Genomic DNA, 27534 nt, shown 5'->3' with positions numbered 1-27534 from the left:
TGTCTTCATGCTACTTACCCAGGTGGGTACAGTATACTTGAGATCATCATCTGATATTCTTCCTTTCTCTTCCAACTGAGAGTGGCCTGGAAATTGGAAAAGGTCCCAACGGCCAATGTTACACTTAAATAAAGTTAACTTGAAACAGAAATGTGGAGAAAATTGACATGACTTTGATAAGATTCACATTATTTCCTTGCAATTGAAGATTGATTTCTTTAAGCCTTGTGAATAATCCTGACAAATAAGCAATGTCATGCCTAACATTCTTGAGTTGATTATTGAGTGAAGCATTTGAACCTTCAATGGATCTCATCAGTTTCAAAACTGAGAGCATCAGACTTGATTTTATTTACCACTGTGATAACAGTATTTAATCATTTGTACAGCTGATCACTTAAGTTTTCTGCAGCAAGATGTTGACTGTGAATTACATAGTGAATGCTAAATAAATTAGGTACAGCTTTTTTCAAGAAAGGAATAACCCCATGGTAGTGTCCTATTATTGATGGTGCCCCATCTGTTGCACAACCAAGAATGTTGGTGAGCCGAATGTCCTTCTCTTTGAAAATTTGCTTCAACAACCCAAAATAATTGACTCCCCCTTTTAACCCGTTTCTAATCCAACCACAAATAACAATATTTGAACTATGCTTTCATCTTTTAAGAAGCAAACATAACCAAGAAGCGATGATTGGTTGCCTGGCAAAGCTGAAACATCCAACTGCACACCAAATTCTGGTATCCTAAGTATCTTGCATGATGTATCTTCCAATTTTCAGGCATTTCAACTGTGTGTTTTTGGACAGAGTTGTCACAGTGTGGAAACGCTTTAATTATTTGGTCTGGTGACTTATGCAAAACCATACTTAGAACCTCCCTTATTGCTGGCAGAATCATTTTTCCAATTGTATGGATCTTTCCAGATTTAGCAATGGGCAATGAAATTTGTATGAAGTACTCAAACCATTTTTTTTTAAGAGAAGTGGCAAACATGTTTTGAAGTGTTTACTGTTTTTGAAAGTTTTCACAAAGTGAATGAAAATAAGCCAAGTACTTGTTTGTTGTATCAGAGTGTATGCTCTTCAAACGTTCAAGAAGCCCGGATGGTTTCACTGCCTCATTTGAAAAAAACGTTTGCACAAAACTGACACATTGTCTGTTATTGTATGCTTGGTGCTGGTATAAATTCATATTTAAGAAACTCCACACTGTATTGTCTACATTTCCTTTTTGTTTGGTCTACTTGAGCCACTTTAATTATGAATTAATGACAACGGTCAATTGCCTATTGTTTAAGTCCAACCTCAAGCGCTACAATCAATAAAGGGTAAAATTATGACCTCATCGTACCTTGGGCAAAACCTTAAGCACATCAATTTCAGTTTGTGAGGCTATGACCAGAGTGGTGCCAGTGCTGGATGCTGAGATCCCAGCTGCTCACAATCTACATCAATATATTCAAATTTGTTGAATGCAGGTTATTAGAAGGATGCAGAAAAACTTCAGGGATTACAGACAGAATAGGTGAGTGGGTAAGCAAACAGCAGATGTAATTAATGTGGAAGAATACAAGGTCATTGATTTACACAGTAAAAATAGCAAAAGTTTTTTTTGTAACAGAATGACAAGTGCCAGTTCAAAAGGACCACAGCATTCATGTATACAAATTACTGAAATAAACAGCAAGGAATGGCAAGGAAAACAAGTGATAAGTTGATCACCTTTACTGCAAGAGATCTTGACTATAAAACTGAAGAGTTTTTATTCAATAACATAGAGGCCCATTGAAACCATATATGCAATACTTCGGAATATTCTGAGTATTGAATATTTTGATTTGTGTATTAGCAGGTTCAGCACAACACTGTGGGCTTGAAGGGCCTGTTCCTGTGCTGTACGGATCTATGTTCTAATACTGATCTCCAAATCCTGAGAAGGATATCTTAACAATAAAGGGAGTAAAACAAAGGTTCACCAGATTGATACCTATGATTAAGATATTCTTCCATGCAGAGGGATTAAGAAGGCTGCACTTAGCGCCTCCCTAGAATTCAACAGAATAAAAACCGTCTCACTGAAAATACTTTAATTACTTAAAAGAAAAGGTACAAGAATGAGGTTTCTTGACTTGAGTGTCTAAAACCAGTGATCACTGTTTCAAAATATGTGATCATAGAAACATAGAAAATACGTGCAGGAGTAGGCCATTCGGCCCTTCGAGCCTGCACCGCCATTCAGTATGATCATGGCTGATCATCCAACTCAGAATCATCTATTCAGGACTGAGATAAGAGGAAAGTACTTCATTCAAAATGTGCAAATGTTTAGAAATTCCACATAAAGGGGCTACAGAGATACATGGTGCTGCATATATTCAAGACATAGATCAACAGGTTTTTTTTTATTAAGAGAAACATAGAATTAGGATAAGCAAAGGGCTACAAACTAAAAGATCATCGGAGATCATGCTGAACACTGGAGTGCTGCAGGGGTCAATTTGCCTATTCCATTTCTGTTTTTGGTTGCATAGACACAACCTGTTTGAATATCTCCAGTACTCCAAACTGAAGGGAAAAATTATTTATTGTAATAGTTCTTCTTTAAGATTTCTAGTATATCCATGTAAAAGATTCCCAAGACAGCATACCAGGTCTAATCATCTTGAGCTGCCAAGTAAGTGACCTTCCTCAAAGTTCAAAGTAAATTTATTATCAAAGTACATATATGTCACAATATACAACCCTGAGATTCATTCCCCTGTGGGTATTCACAGTAAGTAAAAAGAAACACAATAGAATCGATTGAAGATCGCAGACAAGACGGACAACAAATTGTGCAAATACAAAATAAGGAAAACAAATAAATAAATAAATATGCAATAAATATCAAGAACATGTGATGAAGAGTCCTTGAAAGTGAGTTCATAGGTTGTGGAAAGAGTTCAGTACTGGGGTTACTGAAGTTAGCTCCTCTGGTTCAAGACTCTGATGGTTGAGGGGTAAAACTGTTCCCAAACTTGGTAGTGTTGGCCTTGAGGCTCCTGTACCTCCTTCCTGATGACACATAGACATAGAATAGTACAGCACAGTACAGGCCTTTCAGCTCACAATGTTGTGCCGACCCTCAAACCCTGCCTCCCATATAACCCCCCACCTTAAATTCCTCCATATACCTGCCTAGTAGGCTCTTAAACTTCACTAGTGTATCTGCCTCCACCACTGACTCAGGCAGTGCATTCCACGCACCAACCACTCTCTCAGTAAAAAACCTTCCTCTAATATTCCCCTTGAACTTCCCATCCCTTACCTTAAAGCCATGTCCTCTTGTATTGAGCAGTGGTGCCCTGGGGAAGAGGCGCTGGCTATCCACTCTATCTATTCCTCTTATTATCTTGTACATCTCTATCATGTCTCCTCTCATCCTCCTTCTCTCCAAAGAATAAAGCCCTAGCTCCCTTAATCTCTGATCATAATGCATACTCTCTAAACCAGGCAGCATCCTGGTAAGTCTCCTCTGTACCCTTTCCAGTGCTTCCACATCCTTCCTATAGTGAGGCGACCAGCACTGGACACAGTACAAGTGTGGCCTAACCAGAGTTTTACAGAGCTGCATCATTACATCGCGACTCTTAAACTCTATCCCTCGACTTATGAAAGCTAACACCACATAAGCTTTCTTAACTACCCTATCTACCTGTGAGGCAACTTTCAGGGATCTGTGCACAAGTACCCCCAGATCCCTCTGCTCCTCCACACTACCAAGTATCCTGCCATTTACTTTGTACACTGCCTTGGAGTTTGTCCTTCCAAAGTGTACCACCTCACACTTCTCCAGGTTGAACTCCATCTGCCACTTCTCAGCCCACTTCTGCATCCTATCAATGTCTCTATGCAACCTTCGACAATCCTCTACACTATCTACAACACCATCAACTTTTGTGAAGTCTGCAAACTTGCCAACCCACCCTTCTACCCCCCACATCCAGGTCGTTAATAAAAATCACGAAAAGTAGAGGTCCCAGAACAGATCCTTGTGGGACACCACTAGTCACAACCCTCCAATCTGAATGTACTCCCTCCACCACGACCCTCTGCCTTCTGCAGGCAAGCCAATTCTGAATCCCTCTGGATGAACTTCCCTGGATCCCAAGCCTTCTGACTTTCTGAATAAGCTTACTGTGTGGAACCTTGTCAAATGCCTTAATAAAATCCATGTAGATCACATCCACTGCACTACCCTCATCTATATGCCTGGTCACATCCTCAAAGAACTCTATCAGGCTTGTTAGACGCGATCTGCCCTTCACAAAGCCATGCTGACTGTCCCTAATCAGACCATGATTCTCTAAATGCCCAGAGATCCTATCTCTAAGAATTTTTTCCAACAGCTTTCCCACCACAGACATAAGGTTCACTGGTCTATAATTACCTGGACTATCCCTACTACCTTTTTTGAACAAGGGAACAACATTCGCCTCCCTCCAATCTTCCGGTACCATTCCCGTGGAAAACGAGGACATAAAGATCCTAGCCAGGGGCTCAGCAATCTCTTCCCTCACCTTGTGGAGCAGCCTGGGGAATATTCCATCAGGCCCCGGGGACTTATCCATCCTAATGTATTTTAACAACTCCAACACCTCCTCTCCCTTAATATCAACATGCTCCAGAATATCAACCTCACTCATATTGTCCTCACCATCATCAAGTTCCCTCTCATTGGTGAATACCAAAGAGAAGTATTCATTGAGGACCTCGCTCACTTCCACAGCCTCCAGGCACATCTTCCCACCTTTATCTCTAATCGGTCCTATCTTCACTCCTGTCATCCTTTTGTTCTTCACATAATTGAAGAATGCCTTGGGGTTTTCCTTTACCCTACTCGCCAAGGACTTCTCATGCCACCTTCTTGCTCTTCATAGCCCCTTCTTAAGCTTTCTTGCTTCCCTATATTCCTCAATAAACCCATCTGATCCTTGCTTCCTAAATCTCATGTATGGTGCCTTCTTCCACCTGACTAGATTTTCCACCTCACTTGTCACTCATGGTTCCTCACCCTACCATTTTTTATCTTCCTCACTGGGACAAATTTATTCCTAACATCCTGCAAGAGAGCTCTAAACATCAACCACATGTCCATAGTACATTTCCCTGCAAAAACATCATCCCAATTCACACCTGCAGGTTCTAGCCTTATAGCCTCATAATTTGCCCTTCCCCAATTTAAAATTTTCCTGTGCTCTCTGATTCTATCCTTTTCCATGATAATGCTAAAGGCCAGGGAGCGGTGGTCACTGTCCCCCAGATGCTCACCCACTGAGAGATCTGTGACCTGACCCGGTTCATTACCTAGTACTAGATCTAGTATGGCATTCCCCCTAGTCGGCCTGTCAACATACTGTGACAGGAATCCATCCTGGACACATTTAACAAACTCTGCCCCATCTAAACCCTTGGAACTAATCAGGTGCCAATCAATATTAGGGAAGTTAAAGTCACCCATGATAACAACCCTGTTATTTTTGCACCTTTCCAAAATCTGCCTCCCAATCTGCTCCTCTGTATCTCTGCTGCTACCAGGGGGCCTATAGAATACCCCCAATAAAGTAACTGCTCCCTTCCTGTTCCTGACTTCCACCCATACTGACTCAAAAGAGGATCCTGTTACATTACCCACCCTTTCTGTAGCTGTAATAGTATCCCTGACCAGTAATGCCACCCCTCCTCCCCATCCCCCCCCCTCTATCCCTTTTAAAGCACTGAAATCCAGGAATATTGAGAATCCATTCCTGTCCTGGTGCCAGCCAAGTCTCTGTAATGGCCACTACATCATAATTCCATGTATGTCCCTAAGCTCTCAGTTCATCACATTTGCTCCTGATGCTTCTTGCATTGAGGTACACACACTTCAGCCCTTCTCCCTTACTACCTTTACACCGTTTATTCTGCTTCTCTTTCCTCAAAGACTCTCTATATGTTAGATCTGGCTTTACTCCATGCTCTTCTTTCCCTGCTCTATCGCTCAGGGTCCCATCCCCTTTGCAAATTAGTTTAAACCCTCCTGAACCATGCTAGCAAACCTACCTGCAAGGATATTGCTCCCCCTTCGAGTGCAACCCATCCAATCTATACAGGTCCCACCTTCCCCCGAAGAGATCCCAATGATCCAAAAATCTAAAACCCTGCTCCCTGCACCAACTTCTCAGCCACACATTCAACTGCCATCTCCTCCAATTCTTACCATCACTGTCACCTAGCAATGGCAGCAATCCTGAGAACACCACCCTTGTTCTTCAGCCTTCTGCCTAGTTCACAAAACTCACACTTCAGGACCTCATCCCTCTTCCTGCCTATGTCGTTGGTACCAACATGCATCACGACTTCCGGTTGCTTTCCCTCTCGTACCAAGATGTCATGCACCCGGTCAGAGACATCCCGGACCCTGGCACCCAGGAGGCAACAAACCATGCGGGTGTCCTTCTCAGGTCCACAAAATCTCCTGTCTGCTCCCCTGACTACAGAGTCTCCAATGACAACAGCTCTCCTCTTCTCCGTCCCACCCTTCTGCACGCAGCAAGAAGAAAGCAAGGCCTGGATGGTGAGGGTCTTCGATGGTGGTTGCTGCTTTCCTGTAATATTCCTTGTAGATGTGCTCAATGGTGGGGAGGGCTTTTTACCTGTGATGGACTGGGTTGTATCCACTGCTTTTTGTAGGCTTTTCCATTCAAAGGCATTGGTGTTTCCATACCAGGCTGTAATGCAACCAGTCAATATACTCTCCACCACATACCTACAGAATCTTGTCAAAGTTTTAGATGATATGCTGAATCTTCACAAACTTCTGAGAAAGTAGAGGCTCTGCTGTGCTTTCATTGTAATAGCCTTGTGTGCTGGACCTAGGGCAGATCCTCTGAAATTATAACACTGCAGAATTTAAAGTTGCTGACCCTCCCCACCTCTGATCCCCCACTGAGGACTGACTGATAGACCTCCAGTTTCCTCCTCCTGTACTTAATAATCAGCCCCTTGGTCTTGCTGGCATTGAGTGAGTGGTTGTTGTTGTGGTACCATTCAAGCAGATTTTCAATCTCCTTCCTATATGCTGATTCGGCCAATGAGAGCGGTGTCATCAGCAAACTTAAATATGGCATTGGAGCTGCGTTCCGCCTCACAGTCATAAGTATAAAGCGAATTGAGCAGGGGGAATATACACTTGAATATCTAACGAGAATGTCATGAACAGAGCAAGCACAAAAAGAGAAATAATGTATGAGATCAGGAAAAGGCGATGTAACTTCATTGGACATGTGATTAGGAAAGAGGAGTTAGAATGCACTGTAATTATGAGAAAGATTGAAGGGAAGAAAGCAAAAGGAAGACAAAGATAAATGATGATGGAGACAACAGCCAGAGAAGTGGAAATGAATACCAATTAATTGATCCACTTGACCCGAAACAGGAGTGTGTGGGCCATGGCAGTTAAAGCTCAAACTGGGCATGGCACCTCATGATGATGATATATTCCTGCCACTGTGTCAAAGTCCTGGACTATCAACCCAAAGGCACTGTGGAGCTTCTTAACTCAAAGGGCAGTAACACAACAAGACTACTTGCCATCACAAGTGAGAATTAGGGAAGGTCAGTAAAATTAACCTTATTAATGGCGTTCAGATTTCATAAAGTGAAAAAAATCAAATCTGCATTTTGTCAGCTTCAGTTTCCTAGAAATGCTAAACTGAAACTTGCCTAGAATGTTTCCTTGTTCCTTCAGCTAGTTCCATCACAACCAAATAAAATAAGACTGAATTTTAAAAAATTACCAATTTTGAAAATTATCTTAAAACAATGAATGGCTTATTTCACCACTGTTAATGCACTTGTCCTCTCAAACTCTCCTTGACATCTTCAGTGCATCTGACACTTACAAATTTACAGAAATTACAAAATGTCCTTCAAAAGGTTAGAAGCAAGAACAACACACAAAGCAGGAAATCATGCTTGAATACTTTGTCATTGAACAAAATAGGTCATGAAAGAGAACATTCACTCGAATGGCAGTTACCAAGAGATATTTTAAAACAAAGTCATCATGGCTTAACATAAATCTCTACTTAATTGTACTGATTCAAATAATAAAATCTAATACTCTTTGAAGTGCATTTGAGATTTTGGCTTCAAGACATTATAATATACAAATATACCAATTTATTTGCAAAGTTCCTTTCAAACAGTATTTCACTCGTTGTCCTTTCAACCTGCCTGGAACCTGTTATACTGTTCAGCATACTGTCTCCTCCAGTATACACGTGGCATCATAGTGGGATTGCGGTCATCCGATTTCATTTATTTATCCTATCATAATCAAGTATTGATCCCTGCAATGAATCGTCTTCTGGTTGTCCAATCTTTTTAGTTACAATGAATGGATGTCATTTATTTTCACATTCTCTCAATTCAGCACTGCTAATTATTGCAGTCACTGGCTTTTCGTGCTAAATTTTCAGATAAGAGGAGTTGCCATCACACTCTTCTTCCCACAAAATGTTTTCTATTTGCAATTTTAAAAATGTTTAGTAGTACATTTAAGAGTCAATTAAAATTATAAAATCTTTCAAATATAAATTTATCTTACCATTCATAGTTTTCTTAATATACAATATATTGACCAACTGAAAAGTCATAGAGACAAAATTGGCTTTTATTTAAAAAGCATCACATAGGCAATACCAATACAGTCATGATAGAATGTTCTAGTTCCTTCTATTACAATGATCAAAACTTACGAGGATATGAGATGCATTTTCTTAAAATCATATCCTATAGAGGTATTTTGTAGAGGTTTTGCTGGCTGCTCGCTACACACTCCTTGGCTTTACATGGGCTGTACAGAAGAGAGCCAAGAGAACCATCATGGAGGCTGCTGAGCGAGCTTCCAGATGGCTATGGATCAAGAGGTGTGACCCACGGACCGATGCTGCTGGGCGGTAGCTGGGTCACCTGGGCTAAAGTGCCTGATGTTGAAAGACCCGAAACATCCAATGACCCCAGATTACATCACTGATGATGCATCCTAGCGCATTCTAGGATGCATCTCAGCATCAAAACTTACAAGGATATGAGATGCATGTTCTTAAAACCATAGCCTAAAGCAATATGTCTCATGCTGTATGGATTGACAAAGTTAGAATCAATAGACCAAGGAAATTAACAAAAAGGATAACTTTTAAAATAAATCACAAACTACAAAGGACATCCTGTTTTACTGTCACATTTTTCATGTCTTTCTTTTAAATAAAAAGCAATTATAATTTCAAAGAAAAAGGACGGTCTGAAGGGATGAAAGCCCATCAGTGACAGTATTTAAATACTTCTATATCTTACACTATGTTCAGGAATGGAATCGTAGCATTATGAAATGATAACACTGACACTACTAGAACTCCTTTTTCATGGGAGCACCTCACATCTCAAATTAAACAGTTCATCAATGAAACTACATAGCTACCAAATGCTATTGTTCTTTCACAAAAAAATACAAATATGAAAGAAACTTTAAATCCAAAAGAAGTGAAAAGACTTTGAAAAATAGGTGTTTGATTTGAAACAACTAAATACTTTTGGAGCTGAAACCACCTTTGTAATTTAATCAGGAAAGAAGAAAATATAAACAAAGTTTGCAGATGCTGGAAATCCAAAGCAACAAAATGCTGGAGGAACCTTACAGTTCAAGCAGCATCTACAGTGGTTCTAGAAAGTTTGTGAGCCCTGTAAAATTCTCTCTATTTCTGCATGACCTAAATAGTGATCAGATCTTCACACAAGTCCTAAAACTAGATAAAGAGAACCCAATTAAATAACAAACACAAAAAAAATTATACAGTCGGCCCTCCTTATCTGTGAGGGAATGGTTCCGAGACCCCCCCCCCTGCAGATACCAAAAAACACGGATGCTCAAGTCCCTTATTTAACCTGTCTCAGTGTGGGTGGACTTTAGGACCCAGGGCAGCACAGGACCCGCCGCCCTCAGAGTTTCTGTTCCGTTGACTTATAATACCTAATACAATGTAAATGCTATGTAAATAGTTATTACTGTATTGTTTAGGGAATAATGACAAGAAAAAAAATCTGTAACATGTTCAGTACAGACACAACCATCGTAGCTCTTCTGGGAACGCTGATGCCGCCTCGGCATCAATCAATGCCAATTCTCCCGTGATCTTTAACTTCTTGAGGCTGTAGCGCTTTACATAGCCAGCCAGCCATCTCTAGCACTAACACTTCTACGAATTTCAGCTTCTTTCTGCTTTATTGTACGAATGCTTGATTCGTTCTTACCGACCTTACGGCTCACTTCAGAATGCGACATGCCACTTTTCAAAAGATCTAATATTTCTAATTTCTCGGCGAGAGAGAGCACATTACACTCTCTCTTAGCCTTTGAGGAATTGCTCTGACCACGTAATTGCTTTTAGGAGCCATTTTTTCACAGAAACAAAGTAGCGAATGAACGAGACGCAAGGCGAACAATGCTTGAACAAGTGCTGGAGAGAGAACTTCTGGGTTTTCCAGATTCGCGGTTGGTTGAATTCGCACATGCGGAACTCGCGGATAAGGAGGGCCAACTGTAACTTGTTTATTTATTTATTTATTGAGGGAAAATATCCTGTATGTATTTGTTGGAAAAAGTATATGAACCTCTGGGGTAATACCTTCTACAAAAGCTATTTGGAGTCAAGTGTTCCAATCAATGAGATGAGGTTGGAGGTGTGACTCCAAATAGCTTTGGCAGAAGGCATTACCCCAGAGCCTCACATACTTTGTCCAAAAAATGTGTAATATTGGATCATTATTTCCAATAAATAAATGAACAAGAATGATGGGGGTTTTTTGTGTTAGTCATTTAATTGGGTCGTTATCTAGTTTTAGGACTTGCATGAAAATCTGATCACAACTTAATCATGTTTATGCAGAAATAGAAAAAACTCAACAGGGTTCACGAACTTTCTAGCACCACTGTATGGAAATGATTAAATACACCATCTCAAACACCAGGCACACAACTTAAAGCAGACTTAGCAACTATTTGGCATGGTAAAATGTTTGCAAAGTTCTGCAAGTATTTATAACACAAGAACTAATTATTTCAGCCCAGCAGCTTCCACACACTTTTATATCTTATACTCACGGATATATGATCTGCAACTAACAGACATAAAAAGTGATTTATTACTTTAATAACTTACAAATAAGTTACTCTGGGTCCTTGTTAAAACTTTTTTGTAAATCAAATTTCTCCAAACTCTCTGATACCACATTGGATGTTTTGAAGCACATCAACTCTGTTTTGTAACTAGTAAGGTAAGAATCTGAGTTCATTTGGCAAAGACTGGCACATTTCACTCTGCACCTACACTGACTTTGTCAAAAGGCAACAGCTTCTACTTCAATATATAGTTCCATGGGAGTCAGCAACAACCTACTCATTTTTCCTAAATGAATCAGGCACTTGAAAGATATCTAAAGACAATACGACACAACCAAGTCAACTCTCACCCCATCTGAAATCCAGGGACTTTTTACTTCAGTAATACTAATTCTGCCAGGAATTACCAAACTCAAAGCACACACAAGACTTGAATTTGATAAAGATTTGACGTTTGTCTCATCAATACAAGTTAGATTTCTACACAGATATCAAACCTGATTGAGTTTTGTAACAAGCAATAATGTTACAGTACCTTAAACAGATTTTTTAAAATTAAATATTTTGACTGCAATTTACAGGATCCATTACTGTTTATTCATGGCCAATAAAAAGATCTAGTGAATAAAATTAATCAAAAATACTCACTGTATGATATCCTCTTGGTAAAGGTGGTTTTCCTACAGGATAAGGATCCACAGTATCAATGATTGTTTGCCGCTCTCCTTTCTGGTTAATTTTTTTAAATCGCCTACGAGATTGTCTGTGAGAAGCCTGTCGTTGAAAATATTCCTCATTTTCATCCATGTAGTCCACCTTTAAAGCAAACAAACACACTTTATTAAAGGATTATGTTAGTTTTCAGAAGAATTCAACACTTGATTTCTGGAATTGCTGGTGAATATGCTGAATCTACAGTGAATAAATAAATGGAGCAGTAACAACATTAATATTTTGATCTGTGTTAGGGGAATCCAGAACAGCTCACAGCAAGTATTGCCAAGCTTCAAAGAAAATAGGATGAAAAGCCCATTATATTATTATGTACTCAGAAGTTTCCTTCTACAGATTCCATAAATATTTTTGAAGTTCTGCTCTATACTCTCTATTTTCCTCCTCTGTTGTACATCTTCCAGAATGCTGGACAATGCATTTTTAATGCCAAGAGCAAAGTGGAAAAAACAATATTCCTTTGACAGTGGACTATATTTCATTTGACAATCTGTATCAAGTACTTTCCAGCCCACAACTTTGAGATTTTGCAGCTAACACTGCATTTATAGCAAAAGAGGTTAGATGACCAGGTGCAGCCATTGCTTTGCACCACAAATATCTTTTCAGTCTAAAGAACTACAACTGCAGGAGTGAACATGAAACAATTTTCCAGTCAAGGGCACTGGTGTTTCCATATCAGACTGTGATAAAGCCAGCCAATATACTCTCCACTACACATCTATAAAAGTTTGTCAACGTTTTGGATGTCATACCAAATCTTCGTAAACTCCTAAAGAAGTAAAGGCATTGCCATACTTATTTCGCAATTGCACTTATGTACTGGGCCCAGGAAAGGTCCTCTGAAATTATATCAAGGAATTTAATGTAGCTGACCATCACCACCTCTGATCCTCTGATGAGGACCAGCTCAAGGACCTCTGGTTTCCTTCTCCTGAAGTCAACAATCAGCTTCTTAGACTTGCTGACATTGAGTAAGAGGTTGTTGCTGTGACCAATGTCCTTAAGCAGAAAATTCTACAAATAAGTAATGGATATGGCCCAGTTCATCACGTATAAAGCCTTCCCTACCATTGAGCACATCTACAGTACCTATAAAAAGTACTCACCGCACACCCCCCCCCCGGGAAGTTTTCATGTTTTATTGTTTTACAACATTGAATCACAGTGGATTTAATTTGGCTTTTTTGACACTGATCAACAGAAATAACTCTTTTGTGTCAAAGTGGAAACAGTTATCTACAGTGATCTAAATTAATTACAAATAAAAAACACAAAATAATCAATTGCCTCAGTATTCACCTCCCTTCATTATGATACACCAAATCATCACTAGTGCAGTCAATTGTTTTTAGAAGTCATATTATTAATTAAATGGTGATCACTGTGCAGCCATAATGTTTCAATTGATTGTAGCAAAAATACACCTGTGTCTGGAGGGTCCAACACTGCTGAATCAGTATCCTGGCAAAAACTACACCATGAAGACAAAAGAATACTCCAAGCACAAGTCAGGAGATAGATACAAGAAAATTTCCAAGTCACTGAATATCCTCGGAAGACAGTTAAATCAATCATCAAGAAATGGAAAGAATATGGCATAGCTATAAATCTGCCTAGAGCAGGTCGTCCTCAAAAACTGACTAAAGAGAGAGGCCACCAAGAGACCCATGACAACTCTAGACAAGTTACAAGCTTCAGTGGCTGAGATGGGACAGACTGCGCATACAATAACTGTTGCCTGGGTGCTTCACCAGTCACAACTTTATGGGTGAGTGGCAAAGGGAAAGCCACTGTTGAAAAAAACTCACATAAAATCGCAGCTGCTTTGCCAGAAGGCATGTGGGAGGCTCTGAAGTCAGCTGGAAGAACTTTCTATGGTCTGATGAAACCCAGATTGAGCCTTTTGACCATTAGACTAAACACTAATTTTGGCATAAGCCGAACACTGCACATCAAAACCACACCATCCATACCATGAAGCATGGTGGTGGTTGCAGCATGCCGTGGGGATGCTTCACTGAAGCAGGTCCTGGAAGTGTTGTGAAGGTGGAGGGTAAAATGAATGCAGCAAAACACAGTAAAATTATGGAGAAAAACCTGATGCAGTCTGCAAGGGAACTACAGCCTGGGAGAAGATTTGTTTTCCAACCAGACAATGATCCCAAGCATAAAGCCAAAGCTACACAGAAGCGGCTTAAAAACAACGACGTTAATGTCCTGGAGTAGCCAAGTCAGAGTCCAGACCTCAAACCAATTGCGAATTTGTAGCTAGACTTGAAAAGGGCTGTTAACTCACAATCCCCATGCAATCTGACAGAGCTTGAGCAGTTTTGTAGAGAAGAATGAGGAAAAATTGCAGTGTCCAGATGAGCAGCAAAGCTGATAGAGACCTATCCCAGACTCAAGGCTGTAATCACTGCCAAAGGTGCATCTACTAAATACTGACTTGAGGAGGTGAATACTTATGCAATCAATTATTTTGTGTTTTATAATTGTAATTAATTTAGATCACTTTGGAGAGATCTGATTTCACTTTGACACAAAAGAGTCCTTTCTATTGATCAGTGTCAAAAAAAGCCAAATTAAATCCACTGTGATTCAATGATGTAAAACAATAAAACATGAAAACTTCGAAGGGGGTGAATACCTTTTATAGGCACTATATAAAAGTGAAGATATAATGCTGAGGCTTTATAAGGCATTGGTCAGAACGCACGAGGTATTGAAAGTGTTTTGGGCCTTATCTAAGAAAAGATGTGCTGGCATTGGACAAGTTCCAGAGGATGTACATGATGATGATTCTGGGAATGAAAGGGTTAAAGTGTAAGGAGGGTTAATGACCCTGAGCCTGTACTCGCTGGTGTTTAGAACAAGGGGGGGGGGGGGAGAGAGAGAGAATCTCATTGAAACCAATCAAATATTGACGCGAAAGAGTCTTTTTCTGTTGGTCAGCATCAAAAAAGCCAAATTAAATCCATTGTGATTCAATAATGTAAAACAATAAAACATGAAATGTTCCCAGGGGGAGGGGGTGAATACTTTCGATAGGCAACAGCGTTGTTGCAGGAAAGCAGCATCCATCATCAGTGACCCAACCACCCAGGCCATGCTCTCTTCTTGCTGCTGTCATCAGGAAGAAGGTACAGGAGCCTCAGGACTCACACCACCTGGTTCAGGAACAGTTATCACTCTTCAGCCATCAGGCTCTAGAACCAGAGGGGATAACTTCACCAGCCCCATCAATGAAAAGTTCCCATAACCTATGGACTCACTTTCAAGGACTCTTCATCTCATGTTCTTGCTATTTATTGCTTGCTTATTCATTTATTTATTTATTTATTATTTCTTTATTTTTGTATTTGCAGTTTGTTGTCTTTTGCATACTGGTTGAACACCCAATTGGTGTGGTCTTTCATGGACTCTATTATGATTAATATTCCATAATTGATTTATTGAACATTCCCACAAGGAAGTGAATCTCTGGATTGTATATGTTGACACATATGTACTTTGATAATAAATTCACTTTGAACTTGGAATATGGAGCACTTGGGCTGAAGTATCACAATTGCTGTTAACAGATCAGCACTCTGCAGGACGACATAACATGGGTTATTGATGTATAATAATGACTACACGTTACAAACTCATCATTGGCTGAAATTAGTATTAAAAGACGCAGCTCACCACAATCATTTCTGAAGGCTCCAATACTATACATTCACAGCCACGCCTGAAACTTCCTGCAGATCGTTTGCCAAAGCTGGAAGCAAGCAATACATTAAGAATTAAGCAACTGTACAGAACAATACTACATGAAGAGAAAACTTAAGTAACATTTACAAAGTATTCCTGCACAACTACAAAAGCTAGAAATCTGAAATAAAAATAGAAAACAGTGAAAATTCTCAATCAATTAGGCATCACCTGTGGAAAGGGAAAAAAAAGTTAATATTTCAAGACACTGACTTTTCATCAGACTGGGAACAAGTTAAAACATTTTTAACGTAGCATAGTGGTTAGCACAACACTTTCCACTACCAGTAACCAATTTTCAATTTCTGCCGCTGCCTGGAAGGAGTTTGTATGCTCTCCCCGTGACCACGTGGGTTTCCTCCACGTGTTCCGATTTCCTCCCACATTCCAAAGACACACTGATTGGTAATTAATTTGTCATTGTAAATTGTTCCATAGTAAGGCTAGGATTAAATTGAGGGGGGGGAATCACTGGGCAGCGGGGCTCAAAGGTGTGGAAAGGCCCATTCCATAATGCAAGTCAATATAAAAATAAATAAATAAATGCTTTACAATTTAAAGCCAAAAAGGGCAGGAGAGAACCATGACATTGTTGTAGCTCATCATTATTCATGCTCAATGGCATGTGCTCAGCCATTTCAAACACCTACAATGCAATGGACCAGGAAGGAAAGGAACTTTAATTTCCTAACAGTAGGATCATGTAGACTTATTAGCAGTGCAGTAAAACAAATATAGCATTGGCCACTTCTTCACAAGTGTGCTGTACCAGCCAACGGCATATTTTCATCTCTGGAAGCTATTACTAAACAGATTTTCCTCTGCATTTCACATCTGCAGGGGCCATTCCTTTTATGACATGGTGGTTCACTTCACTTTACAGATCAGGCTACTCCTCCCTTCCCACCAAAGACCCCAAACACTCCTAAATGTAGCAACCAAAACACTCATTTCAGTTTAATATAATGTATAATTGCTCATAATATGTTTTCGTCAAGACTGGGGAAATCAATGCAGATGGGTAACTGACTGTAACACCTTGAGTCATTCCACCTGGTGACCCTAACCTCTCAGTCATTCCTTATTTCAACACTCCCTCCTATTCCCATTCAAACTTCTCTGTTATGACACTCATCCTGTAACTATGCACTGCAAACTGAACACAGAGCTGAACAATTTCACATCATCAGGTTTACCAACTGTTTGATTTTATATTTCTGGCATTAAAATAGTTTCATTCTGTAGTTTCATATAATATACCAAACCATGCTGAGGAATCTTGGTAGTTCCTGCTCAAGCTGCTGCATTTAAACTCAGGAAGTTTAGGACCCCCTTGTAAACAATGAAATCCCAAACATGCTGGCCAAATTCCACTGACAATTTCCCAACAGTTCTCCAACACTATAATTTATATGGAGTACAAACTTGCTGAATTTCCCACCATCACAACCATCGCCTCATTCACCTGAACCAAGAAAAACAATAGCAATGGAGCAATACTGTTACACAATATACATTTTTGAATCACAGCGGATTCCATTTAATTGGACCATCAGTTAACCAGGTCAGCCATCTATTTGGGTTAACTGCTAGGGAACAAAAACTAATCAAGAAAATTACCGAGATTCCCTTTGTTTATCGGGACGCTATGCACTTAATTGGGACAAAAGACTGTTGCCGAACAGTTTCCAACAAGCATCATACATGTGTAGCCTTCAGACACTATACTGCACATACAGCAAGCAGCTTTTAAATAGCATCAGTTGTATGTGTTTGTGTTCAAAGAGCAGTGATTTTTTTCACTGATAGTTGGCAAGAAATAAGCAGTAAAACAATTCAGAACAAATTTCCTCACTGTGGTTTCAAACATTCAGGCTTGGAGATGCCAGAAATGGCTGGAAGTGAACATAAAACAATTTCGCTACTTCAACGTTAGACACAATGAAAAATTTGAAGGTGGTGACAATAATCTTGAATGTTAGAATGAAAATGAAGATTTGGAGAATGCTATCACTGAAAATTGTATGAAGGCAGTCCATTATCTACACGAGGTGCCTGTGCTGATTGTGTTCATCTACAGTTAATTAAAAGAACTGGATGAATTCCTCTGGCAATATTAGGAACAAATCTAGAGTTTTACAGTACTTCAGTGGTATTGATAGCGTTCTAATTTGTTTTGTAATTCATTAAAATACACAAATTGTTATTCAGTTAAATGGTAGTACATCTTTTTTATATGTTTATAGCTATTTCCATGAAATTTTGGCTAAGCGGTGCAAAATGCACTGGTCCCAATGTGTCCCAATTAACCAGAATCCATTATGTTTTTGTTTGTTTTACTTTTACTTATAAGATGTCTTAAATTAATACTTTTAAATATTTTCATTTTCTAGGTAATTCAGTAAATATTAATGCTTTTTGATTGCTGAAGGTCAATGAGAATGGTTTTATCATTTATCGAAGATTATACCACCATTTCATGGGCCATACATGCTCTGGCCATGCCAAATAAGATGCAGCTAAGACCTTACCACAACACAGAGCCTTGCAATTTCAAATCAGCACAGCACCTACTAACTAGTCTTGCCTGAAAGCTAATGGCAGGAAGACCAGGTGTAACGTTTTTCCATACCACTCCCTTCTTCATTGTACGGTCAACCACTTCGGTATTTAAACTCTCCCGCCATCTCCTATATGATTTACCTCAAAGTCTGATAGATGAGCAAGCTATCAAGTGGGCTTCTTTGCTCTTTGTGATGTGGAGTTCTTCAGTGCTGTGAGAGCTGCTTCCATCCAGACAAATGATGAGTAATCCAAGACACAAGATTTACACTTTGCAAACAGTAAAAATACCTTGGGGTTTCAGGAAACAAGTAATTTGCCAAAAGATGCCCAGAGTATAATTCTCTTTAGAGTACCAAGTCAATGGTGACTCTTCACCTCTCACTAGATGTTGATGTTGGGCAATTCAAAGGTAATGCCACTGACTGTCAAGCATAGTCGGAAGGTTCTCTCTTGCCACCAATGCCTGGCACCTCCCTGTTGTACACGCTACTTATTAGTCCCTGCCAGAATGTTGTCAAAGAACTGCTGCATGTACTTCATTTTCTGAGGAACTGTAAACATTGTAAATCATGAGTGAACCTTCTCACTTTTGACCTTGGAATAGATGGAAGATCAATGAAACAACAGCTAAAAATAAATGGACCTAGCTTGCTGCCCTCAGGAACTCCTGCAGAAATGTCCTGTGGCTAGGATGGTTTCTAACAACCAGAATTATCTTCCTTTTGGCAACACATACAAAGGACTGCTTTCAAGGACTAACTTTCAAAGAACTCATTAAACTCATACTCTCAATATTATTTTTATTTGTACAGCTTGTCTTCTGTTATACTTTGGTTGTCTGTCAGACTATGTCTGTTTACGTAACTTTTTGTAAAATCCTATTATATTTCTTTTTCCTGTAAATGCCTGCAAGATAATGACCCTCAAGGTAGTATATGGGATCATATACTTACTTCAACATTAAATTTACTTTGAACTTTAATTTGCCGCATATTACAAAGGCAATAAAACTTGGTTCATTTCTGACACCTCCCCACCCCTTTCTTGATCTTTCTGTCTCCATCTCTGGAAACAAACTGTTAGAACAATCAGAATCCACTCTATCCATTAAAAAAAAAAGGAGCGGAGCGAAGTTATGATGGCGCTAAACGGTGACTCTAAACGGTGCATCTTCAGAAACAGCTCTAATTCCTTCTTTGATATCTCTTTTTTTCCTTTTCAAGGTTCTTTTCCTGACCTGGAGTTACACTCTGACTTCGGTTCTTTGCGGGAATGGGAGCCGCCCTCAGGGCCGCAGGGACGGCAGCTTTTGGATATCCCAAGGACGCGGCCTGGAAGACTAGCGCGCCTTCAGGGTGCTGGATTTTTGTGGCCCTGGAGATAGGCTGATTCAAGGCTAGTGCCCTGCCTGAGGCTTTACAAGAGAACAAGGAGCATGGGAGCAGCAGGTTAGCTGCCGTGGGTTGTGCATCCAGAGACCTAAGCTCTCTGGGTGCAGAGCTCGGAAAAAGTGACGCAACAAACTTTTAGCATCATAAATCAGCAAGTTGTTTGTTATGTCTCCCCTCTCAGCGTGAAACAGGGACACCTCTTTTTCCCTTATTAGTGAGAGAGAGAGCCTGTGGCATGTCGAATTGCCAGGTGAACGAGTAGTCTTTGGGGTACTGCATGTCTGTCTTTATTGATGCTTTGCTGCATGCATGAGTGCTCGGTGGGGGGGTGCCGATGCTTTTTTGCTGGTGGAGGGGGTGGGGTCATTCCTCTGCTGCTGTTTGTGCCTGAGATGGGGAGCTGGGTGGGGGTTTTGGGGTTCTAACGTTTAATTGTCATTCATTCTTTAGGGCAGTCCTCTATTTTCATTGATGTTTGCAAAGAAAGAGTTTTAGGATGTACAGTGTATATATTTCTCTGACATTAACTGTACCTATTGAAAAGCAGAACTTCCCAGTGGCCAAACATTTTAATTCCTATTCCAACATGTTGGTCTATGGCCTCCTTTTGTGCCATGATGAGGCTACCCTCAGGGTGGAGGAGTAACACCTTATATTCCTTCCTCTCCAGACCTGAAAAGTTAACTGTTTATTTATGTTTATAGATGTTGCCTGACCTGCTAACTTCCTCCAGCATTTTGCATTGGATTTCCAGCATCTGCAGAAATCCTCGGTAATAAAACTTAACATTCTTCAAATAGCTATGTTAAGGCATTTGGTCTCACCCCATTAGAGAAGTTCCTTTCTCTATGCTACCCATCCTTCCTCCACTCTCTCTGCTTTTGAAAAAGAAAACAAATTATTTTTCTCAATTCTGATCAAGTGCTCTGGATCTGTAATGTTAAATTTTTCCCTTTCCACAAATTGTTGGGCATTTCCAGCATTTTTTATTTTTATTTCAAGAACCAGCTACTCAGAAATAAAATGAAGGTCATATGATACAAAGAGAGGAAGAAGTTTGTTTTATGCAGATAGAACTCAGCCTGCAAGGATAGCTAAAAGAAAATAAATCAGGGCTTTCAATAAGAAACTATTTTTTAGGACTACGGAAAAAAGAGCAGAAGAATGGATTTGAGAAGCATGCTCTACATCATGGCAGCATGGACCTAATGATTGAATGGCCTTTCATTGAAACAGTTATGATTCAGATGTACTGTTCTCCAGTGGTCAGTCACGTTCTTCCATAGATTTACAACATCACAAATAATCTCTATTTCAACTGAATCTATTTCATTGTTATTCATGGAAATTGGATAGAGGTGATAGCAGACATTGTATTATAAAACTCATTTTTAAATCTATGTATGTCATTTTTAGCAGTCAAAAAGTAAATTAAAAATTAATGCAACTTCATTATATTTCCAATACTGTCAGTATTTTCATCATGTTGAAAAACTATTTCCCCAAAGATGTTAAAAGTTGTCATTCTACAAATATTCAAAGTATCAGAATAAAGCTAATCTCACTTGTGCAATAAGCAATGCACATGTAACATATCCTGCACTCACAACATGAGCATCAAACTTATAATATTTGTTTTAAAGAGCAAGCCCTTAGATGGTGGGGTTTGGGGGAATCTGCATGAGGATGCTGCGCCACAGCTGTTTTGTTTATTCTAGTCACACTCCGCTTCTTCTCTTCTTAGACAGTCGGTTGATCAAGGATTGTTGACTTTGTGGCTTCTGAAGTAGCCAAAGGAGGAACCACATTCAGTGGAGTAAGTCCTTGTGACAAGGCAGCTGGATAGGCAGTTCATGATGTACTCTTCCTGCCACTTAAACAGAGTTGCTGCATACTTTCACTTCACAGACATGAGGTTCTCAATATCATCCTGAATTTCTCCTTCATTTTGTGCATTCATGTGCCAGGAGGTAAGGATGTTGCATTTTTTCTTCATAGGATTGTTAGTACAAATTTGAATCTTCTCCCTTGCCTGCCTGGCAACTGTTGACCATAACAGAACTTCAAATACAGCAACCTTTTCAGGAATGTGGTGTCAGTATGCAAATCAACCCAATATAGCCAACAGTGTAATTATGGCCACAATGCAAGTTACACTGGCATGGGAAAGGACACTGATGTGGGTTCACTTATCCTTCCACTAAATTTAAAAAATTTTTGAGGCAGTGCTGATACTAACTTGCATTTGCTTTGAGCTGCCTGGTGTAAAAAGTCCAGGTCTCTGAAGCACACAAGGGCAGAGATCACTGTTGGCTGGCAAGTAGGAGTACTGAAAAATCTTCAAATTCCCTTTTCATTGACAAACCAAACGAGAGCACTGAAGGCTATGGGGAATTTCACCAGTGATGTTTGCCTTTATTCAGGGGTCACTTCTAAGATACAGGAAGTACCCCAAACCTTCTAGCACTTATAGTGACCTTGATTGTCACTGGCAACAGGTTGGTGGAGGACCTTTATCATGACAATGTGAGGTTCATGCTTTTGAAAACAATTCACATGCAGCTTGGAGCTCTACTACCAAAAACATACAAATGCAATTATCATTTGGACATGCAGTTCAGGTACCAAGATTTAGCTGCATTCCTGCAAGAAATTTGATGGACGCAAGGTGCAATGTGCAACAGGAAATTCCAAAGGCATCACTGTTGAGAAATATTTATGAATTTTAAACTACAAGGGCAGAACAGCACTAACTTCAAATTAGGGACAGGAATCTTGGCTGCTAATTCCTCACATTTACTCTGTTTCAAAATTACACACCTAATTGTAATCCAAAGCAAGTCATATGACAATCCAAAAATGCTACAACTGTGGCCTACAAAATAGATTTTTTAAACTTCCTCTGATTTTATCCTAATTAGCAGATATTCTCAACTAGAAGTTAATAAATTTGAACAGTCTGCTATAACAATTGAGAAAATTTTTGCTATTACTAATGAAATAGTGGATTAGATACATAAATTGATGCATTTTGCAATTTTCCATACCTATTTTTCGTCTGCCAATTATCTGAATATTTTTCACATTTAGTCATCTTTCATCCAGAATTATCTCAATACAATTCTTTAATTGAAGGATTATACTGATATGGAGTACTACCCATTCTTCCCAAAGAGTAAAATTGAATACACATTTTCAATAAATTAGCCATACAGAATTCTTTATAACAGACATCAATTCCAATATTATTGTGAACCTTGTACCTCATTCTTGATTTACATCAAATCAGCCTACTAATGTGAAGAATTGTAGTCTATATACTTGAATGCTACCTGCTGAAATACTTCAAAAGGGATGGAAGAGAGGGTAGGGTGATTGCCTTTTTCTTGAGGGAGGGTTATAAAAGCAGCTTAGAGGCATAATACAGCATATTAAAAGATCCTTCGGCCTATCTAGCCCATCAAACTGTTACTTTTGCCTCATCCTGTCAACCCCTAACTGAACAATAACTCTCCGTACCACTTAAGGGGATATTGTTGGGAGATCATCCAGTGAGGCTACATGGTAGAATTTATTTTTTTTTTTAAAAAGGGTGGGGGTGGGGGGGAATAGTCACTTTGATGGGATTCTATTATGGACCTTCCAAATACTCAGTAGAAATTAGAGATGATGAGTAGGGAGCTTACAGATGGCTGTAAGAATAATAGGGTAATATTAGTAGAGAATATTAACTTCCCTGATATTGACTGGGTTCCTTCTGGTGCAAAGGGCTTGAATGGTGTGGAATGTGTTAAATTTTATCCAAGAAAGCTTCCTTAATCAATAGAGGGCATAGCATGTCAATAAGCTGAAGTGAGTGTAAAGAAAATTTAAGAGAATGGTTCCTAGAGTCAAAACCCTAAGTTACAGAGAGAGAATGAGCACATTAGGACCCTATTCCTCAGAAAGTAGAAGACTGAGAAGTGACCCTTTTGAGGTGTATCAAATCATGCTACATGCTACGGCGACTCAGGCCTAGGGGGCCGGCATCGGGCACAAAGACAGACTCTCCACTTCTCCCTCTCCCTCATCAGTGTGTTCAGTTCATCTACATTAGCCGCACCGCTATCTTCTACGAGCGTGTTGACCATAGTCTTGGAAGGGCGCCCAGGGTTCATCCTCCCGTGCTTGGGCTCCCATATGATGACTAGGCTGGCAGGTAGCTTGGTGTGGCGTAGACAGGGCCCTGCTAATTGCAGTCTTCTCGCCTCAATTTTAGTGAGCATCGGTAGGTTGTTATAGAGCTCAACGTTCATCATGTGCTGTTGCCAACTCACGTCAAGAGCCATCCGGAGCATCCGTGTATAGCAACCATCTAGAGACTTTCACATCGTCTTGGTGAGTGTCCACGTCTCACATCCGTACGTGAGAATGGACTCAATGACCGCTATGAAAATCCTCTCTTTAAGCCCTCTGGTCAGGTTCGACTTCCAGATTTCCTTCATGTCGTTCATAGCCCTCCATGCCAGCATCTTCCATATCTTTATGTACTTCTCTGAACTCATCATTCTTGACCCGAGGTACTTGTAGTCAAAGACTTTCTTAATGTTATCATTCTCTACGGTCTTGAGAGTACCTTCGTCACAGTTAAACACCATGTACTCAAATCATGAGGGACAGAAACAGGGTAGATTTTCACATCTTTTTCCCCCAGAAAAAAAAGGAATCAAAAATTAGACAGCATTGGTTTAAGGTGAGAGAAGGGAGAGAATTAAAAGAAACCTAAGAGGCAAGTTCTTCATACAGAGGTTGAGGGTGGTGCGTATTTGGAAGGAACTGCAACAAAACGTGGTTCAAGAACATAGGAAAAGTACAGGAGTGAGACAGATCAGCTGACTGAGTGGAGTCACAACAACAAACTTCCAACTTACATCAGTAATTAAGGCCAAAAAATTAATTGTGAACTTCAGGAAGGGGAAGTTGAGGGAACACACCAATCCTCATCGAGTGAGCTGCAGTGGAAAGTGTGAGCAGTTTCTGATTGCACAGGAACAGAAAAAGCTGCAGAAAGTTGTAAACCCAGTCAGTTCCATCCTGGGTGCCAGCCTCCTCAGCATTGAGGACATCTTTAAAAGGTGAAACCTCAAAAAGGCATCCATTAAGAACACCCTTCCCCCTTTCACCCAGGACATGCCCTCCTCTCAGTACTACTATCTCAGAGGATCAGAGGCACATAAGCCTGAGGACAAATACTCAACATTTCAGGTACAGGTTCTTCCCCTGAAAAGTCAATGAACCCACATACACTTACTCACTATTTTTTATGCTTTTCAAACTACTTATTTAATTTTTAAATATACATTTCTCTTTGTAATTTATAGTTTATTATTATGTATTGCAATGTACTGCTGCTGCAAGACAACAAATTTCATGGTATATGCTAGTGATATTAAACCTGATTCCAATCCTGTGTTTAGAGGGGTATGGGTCAAACACAGGCAAATACACAGCTTAAATTGGTAATTTGGTCAGCATGGACCATTTGGGTCAAAGACCCTGCTTCTGTGCTGTATAACTCTATGCCTCTATAATTCCCATTTCATCCCTTTCAAATGGGCTGACAGAATCTTGGACTAAATATAATTAATAATATATTTTAAACTTCAACATTCTTAAACAAAATCCACATTCCTTTTGATCTAGCAAATTTGTTCAAGAAAGGAAGTGGAAGACAGCAAGTTTGTAGATGACAGGAAGGTTGATGGCGCTGTGCACAGTGATGGGTGCATGGAACATGGTCTGCCATGGGTGGTGGTAGAGATAGATACATTAGGGAGATTTCAGAAACTCTTAGATAGGCACATGGATAATTTTTTAAAAATGGAAGGAGAGCACAGCTAGATTGATTTTAGAATAGATTAAAAAGTTGCCACAACATTGTGGGCCACAGAGCCTGTACTGTTCTGAGTGTTCTATATTAACTGGTAAATGCAAGTAACCCAAAATTGTTAACGTCTAACAAAGCATTCAAGATTCATTGGATTAGCGTTGAATGTTTCACCTATGTAAATAATTGTTCCCTTACCCATTTTCTTTTGAAGCTATAATGCCAAATTACAAAATATATATTGAGAAATCATGTAAATTGAATAATCATTGCTGCTAGCCTTTTTAAAAATTGCATGCAGATCCATTCTTCTGTATGAATTATTTATACTTAAAATGCTCACTCTCAATTCATTTTATCACTCCAAGAAACATCTTTAATCATGTAGATTGTTGAACAAAGAATATATAAATACAGATTAAATAATCAATCTTAAAAAGGTGCAATTTATAATAGTCTCACAAATTCCTAAATTAGATTATATGGACAAATCATGCTGGCTGTCATTGGTGGTTCGACACAGAAATGCCAGTGTTCAACATTCCACTTGAAGTCCTGGACATACAGATATCCCAGAGGTCTTGACTTTATTAACAAAACTGCTTGTTCACCTTTTTGCTGAATTTTTCACAGACTCAAACAGCAGGGACCAGCTTTGCTGAACCACTGCTGGAATTTCACTGCAATCAGAAACTCCATTGAATTCAGAGGTCTGAAAGCACAGAATTAGGAAGTAAAGATGAAGATGCCTTATTTCTCATTACTTATTTTGCTTTAAAAATATTAAACCGTGGTTTAACAAATTTAATTTTTATAACACTGTGGAAGAAGTCTTTGGCACATATACAGCTAGAATGCCTAAGGCTTTTGCACAGTTACTGTATTTGTCAACGTGGTACGAAAAGCAAGTTTGTAAATCTGGGTGGAGCAAAGGACTTTGGGAATGGCAAGGGAGGAGCACCATGGCAGGAGTGTGAGACAAGTGGCAAAGCAGGAGTGCGAGAGGCAGGGGCTGGCACAAGTACAGACACACCCAGCTCTGAGACACCAGGCAACGTCATTTAATTCCAAACAATTGGTTTATTGATCATTACAGAATGTCTCTCTGGTGTATCCTGCTCCCTCCCCTCTCCCTTCCCCTTTTCTTAGCCATGATTCCCCTCTCTCTGTCCCCTTCCCGCTCTCAGTCCACAATACAGACCCGTATCAGAATAAGGTTTATCATCACTCACACATCAGGAGATTTGCAGCAGCAGTACAATGCAACTCATAAAATTACTACAGTACCTTGAAAAAGTCTTAGGCACCCTAGCTAAAGATACGTACCTAAGACTCTTGCACAGTGCTGTATTTCAGAAAAGGTAATTTATTTGATCATTTACTTCAGCGTTTTAAAGTTTTTAAATATCTCTGAGATGACAGTTTTGATTAAAAAAAAAGTCAAGTCTGTCCTGGCATTACCTTATGCTAGGGGCATGGTCTTGATAGTGTACCACACAATACCCCATCATCAGTTAAGTTAGCAAACTGGACAGAAAAATGTGGGTGCCCAACAAAAAAGAAACTCGGCATTGGGTCCAATCAGTGCAGCATGCAGGCTATGTGAGCAACAATTACAGGCAGTTAGCTTAACCATCATTATCCATTCATAATCTCTGAAGGTCAGAAGAATTTAACTATTAAAAATATATTCAGAATATTTAATCAGATCTTTTACACAACACAAATACTTCTTTAAAAAGGTGGAAAACACTTTTTTTCCTCATGTCCAATCCATGAATGAATCAAGAACAAATTCCCACACTATGTTTAAATCTTATGGAACTTTGAACACAAAAGATTCTGCAGATGCTGGAAACCCAGAGTAATATGCATAAAATGCTGCAGGAACTCAATAGCTCCTCCAGGCAGCATTTACGGAAAGGAATAAAGAGTCGATGTTTCAGGCTAAGACCCTTCATCAGGACTGGAAAAAGCAAAGAAGGTGAAGGTGGAGGATTTACTGCAGGTTAGAGAAAT

General features: G+C 39.6%; 1 protein-coding gene across 6 annotated transcripts in view; it reads right to left on the bottom strand.

Moving 5' to 3' along the window:
• rapgef2b (Rap guanine nucleotide exchange factor 2b) overlaps positions 1 to 27534 on the bottom strand; it is a 388703-nt gene that overhangs the window by 201157 nt on the left and 160012 nt on the right. For all 6 annotated transcript variants that reach the window (XM_072256006.1, XM_072256009.1, XM_072256007.1 and 3 more), the window contains 2 exons: positions 15625 to 15700; positions 11851 to 12018 (listed from right to left, as the gene is read on the bottom strand). In XM_072256006.1, coding sequence (XP_072112107.1) covers positions 11851 to 12018; positions 15625 to 15700 — 244 coding nt within the window. The remainder of the gene's footprint in view (positions 1 to 11850; positions 12019 to 15624; positions 15701 to 27534) is intronic.

The sequence above is a fragment of the Mobula birostris genome, chromosome 4 (assembly GCF_030028105.1).
Source record: "Mobula birostris isolate sMobBir1 chromosome 4, sMobBir1.hap1, whole genome shotgun sequence".
NCBI lineage: Eukaryota > Metazoa > Chordata > Chondrichthyes > Myliobatiformes > Myliobatidae > Mobula > Mobula birostris.
Note: the sequence above shows the minus strand (reverse complement) of the source record. Positions and strands in the feature narration are given on the sequence as shown.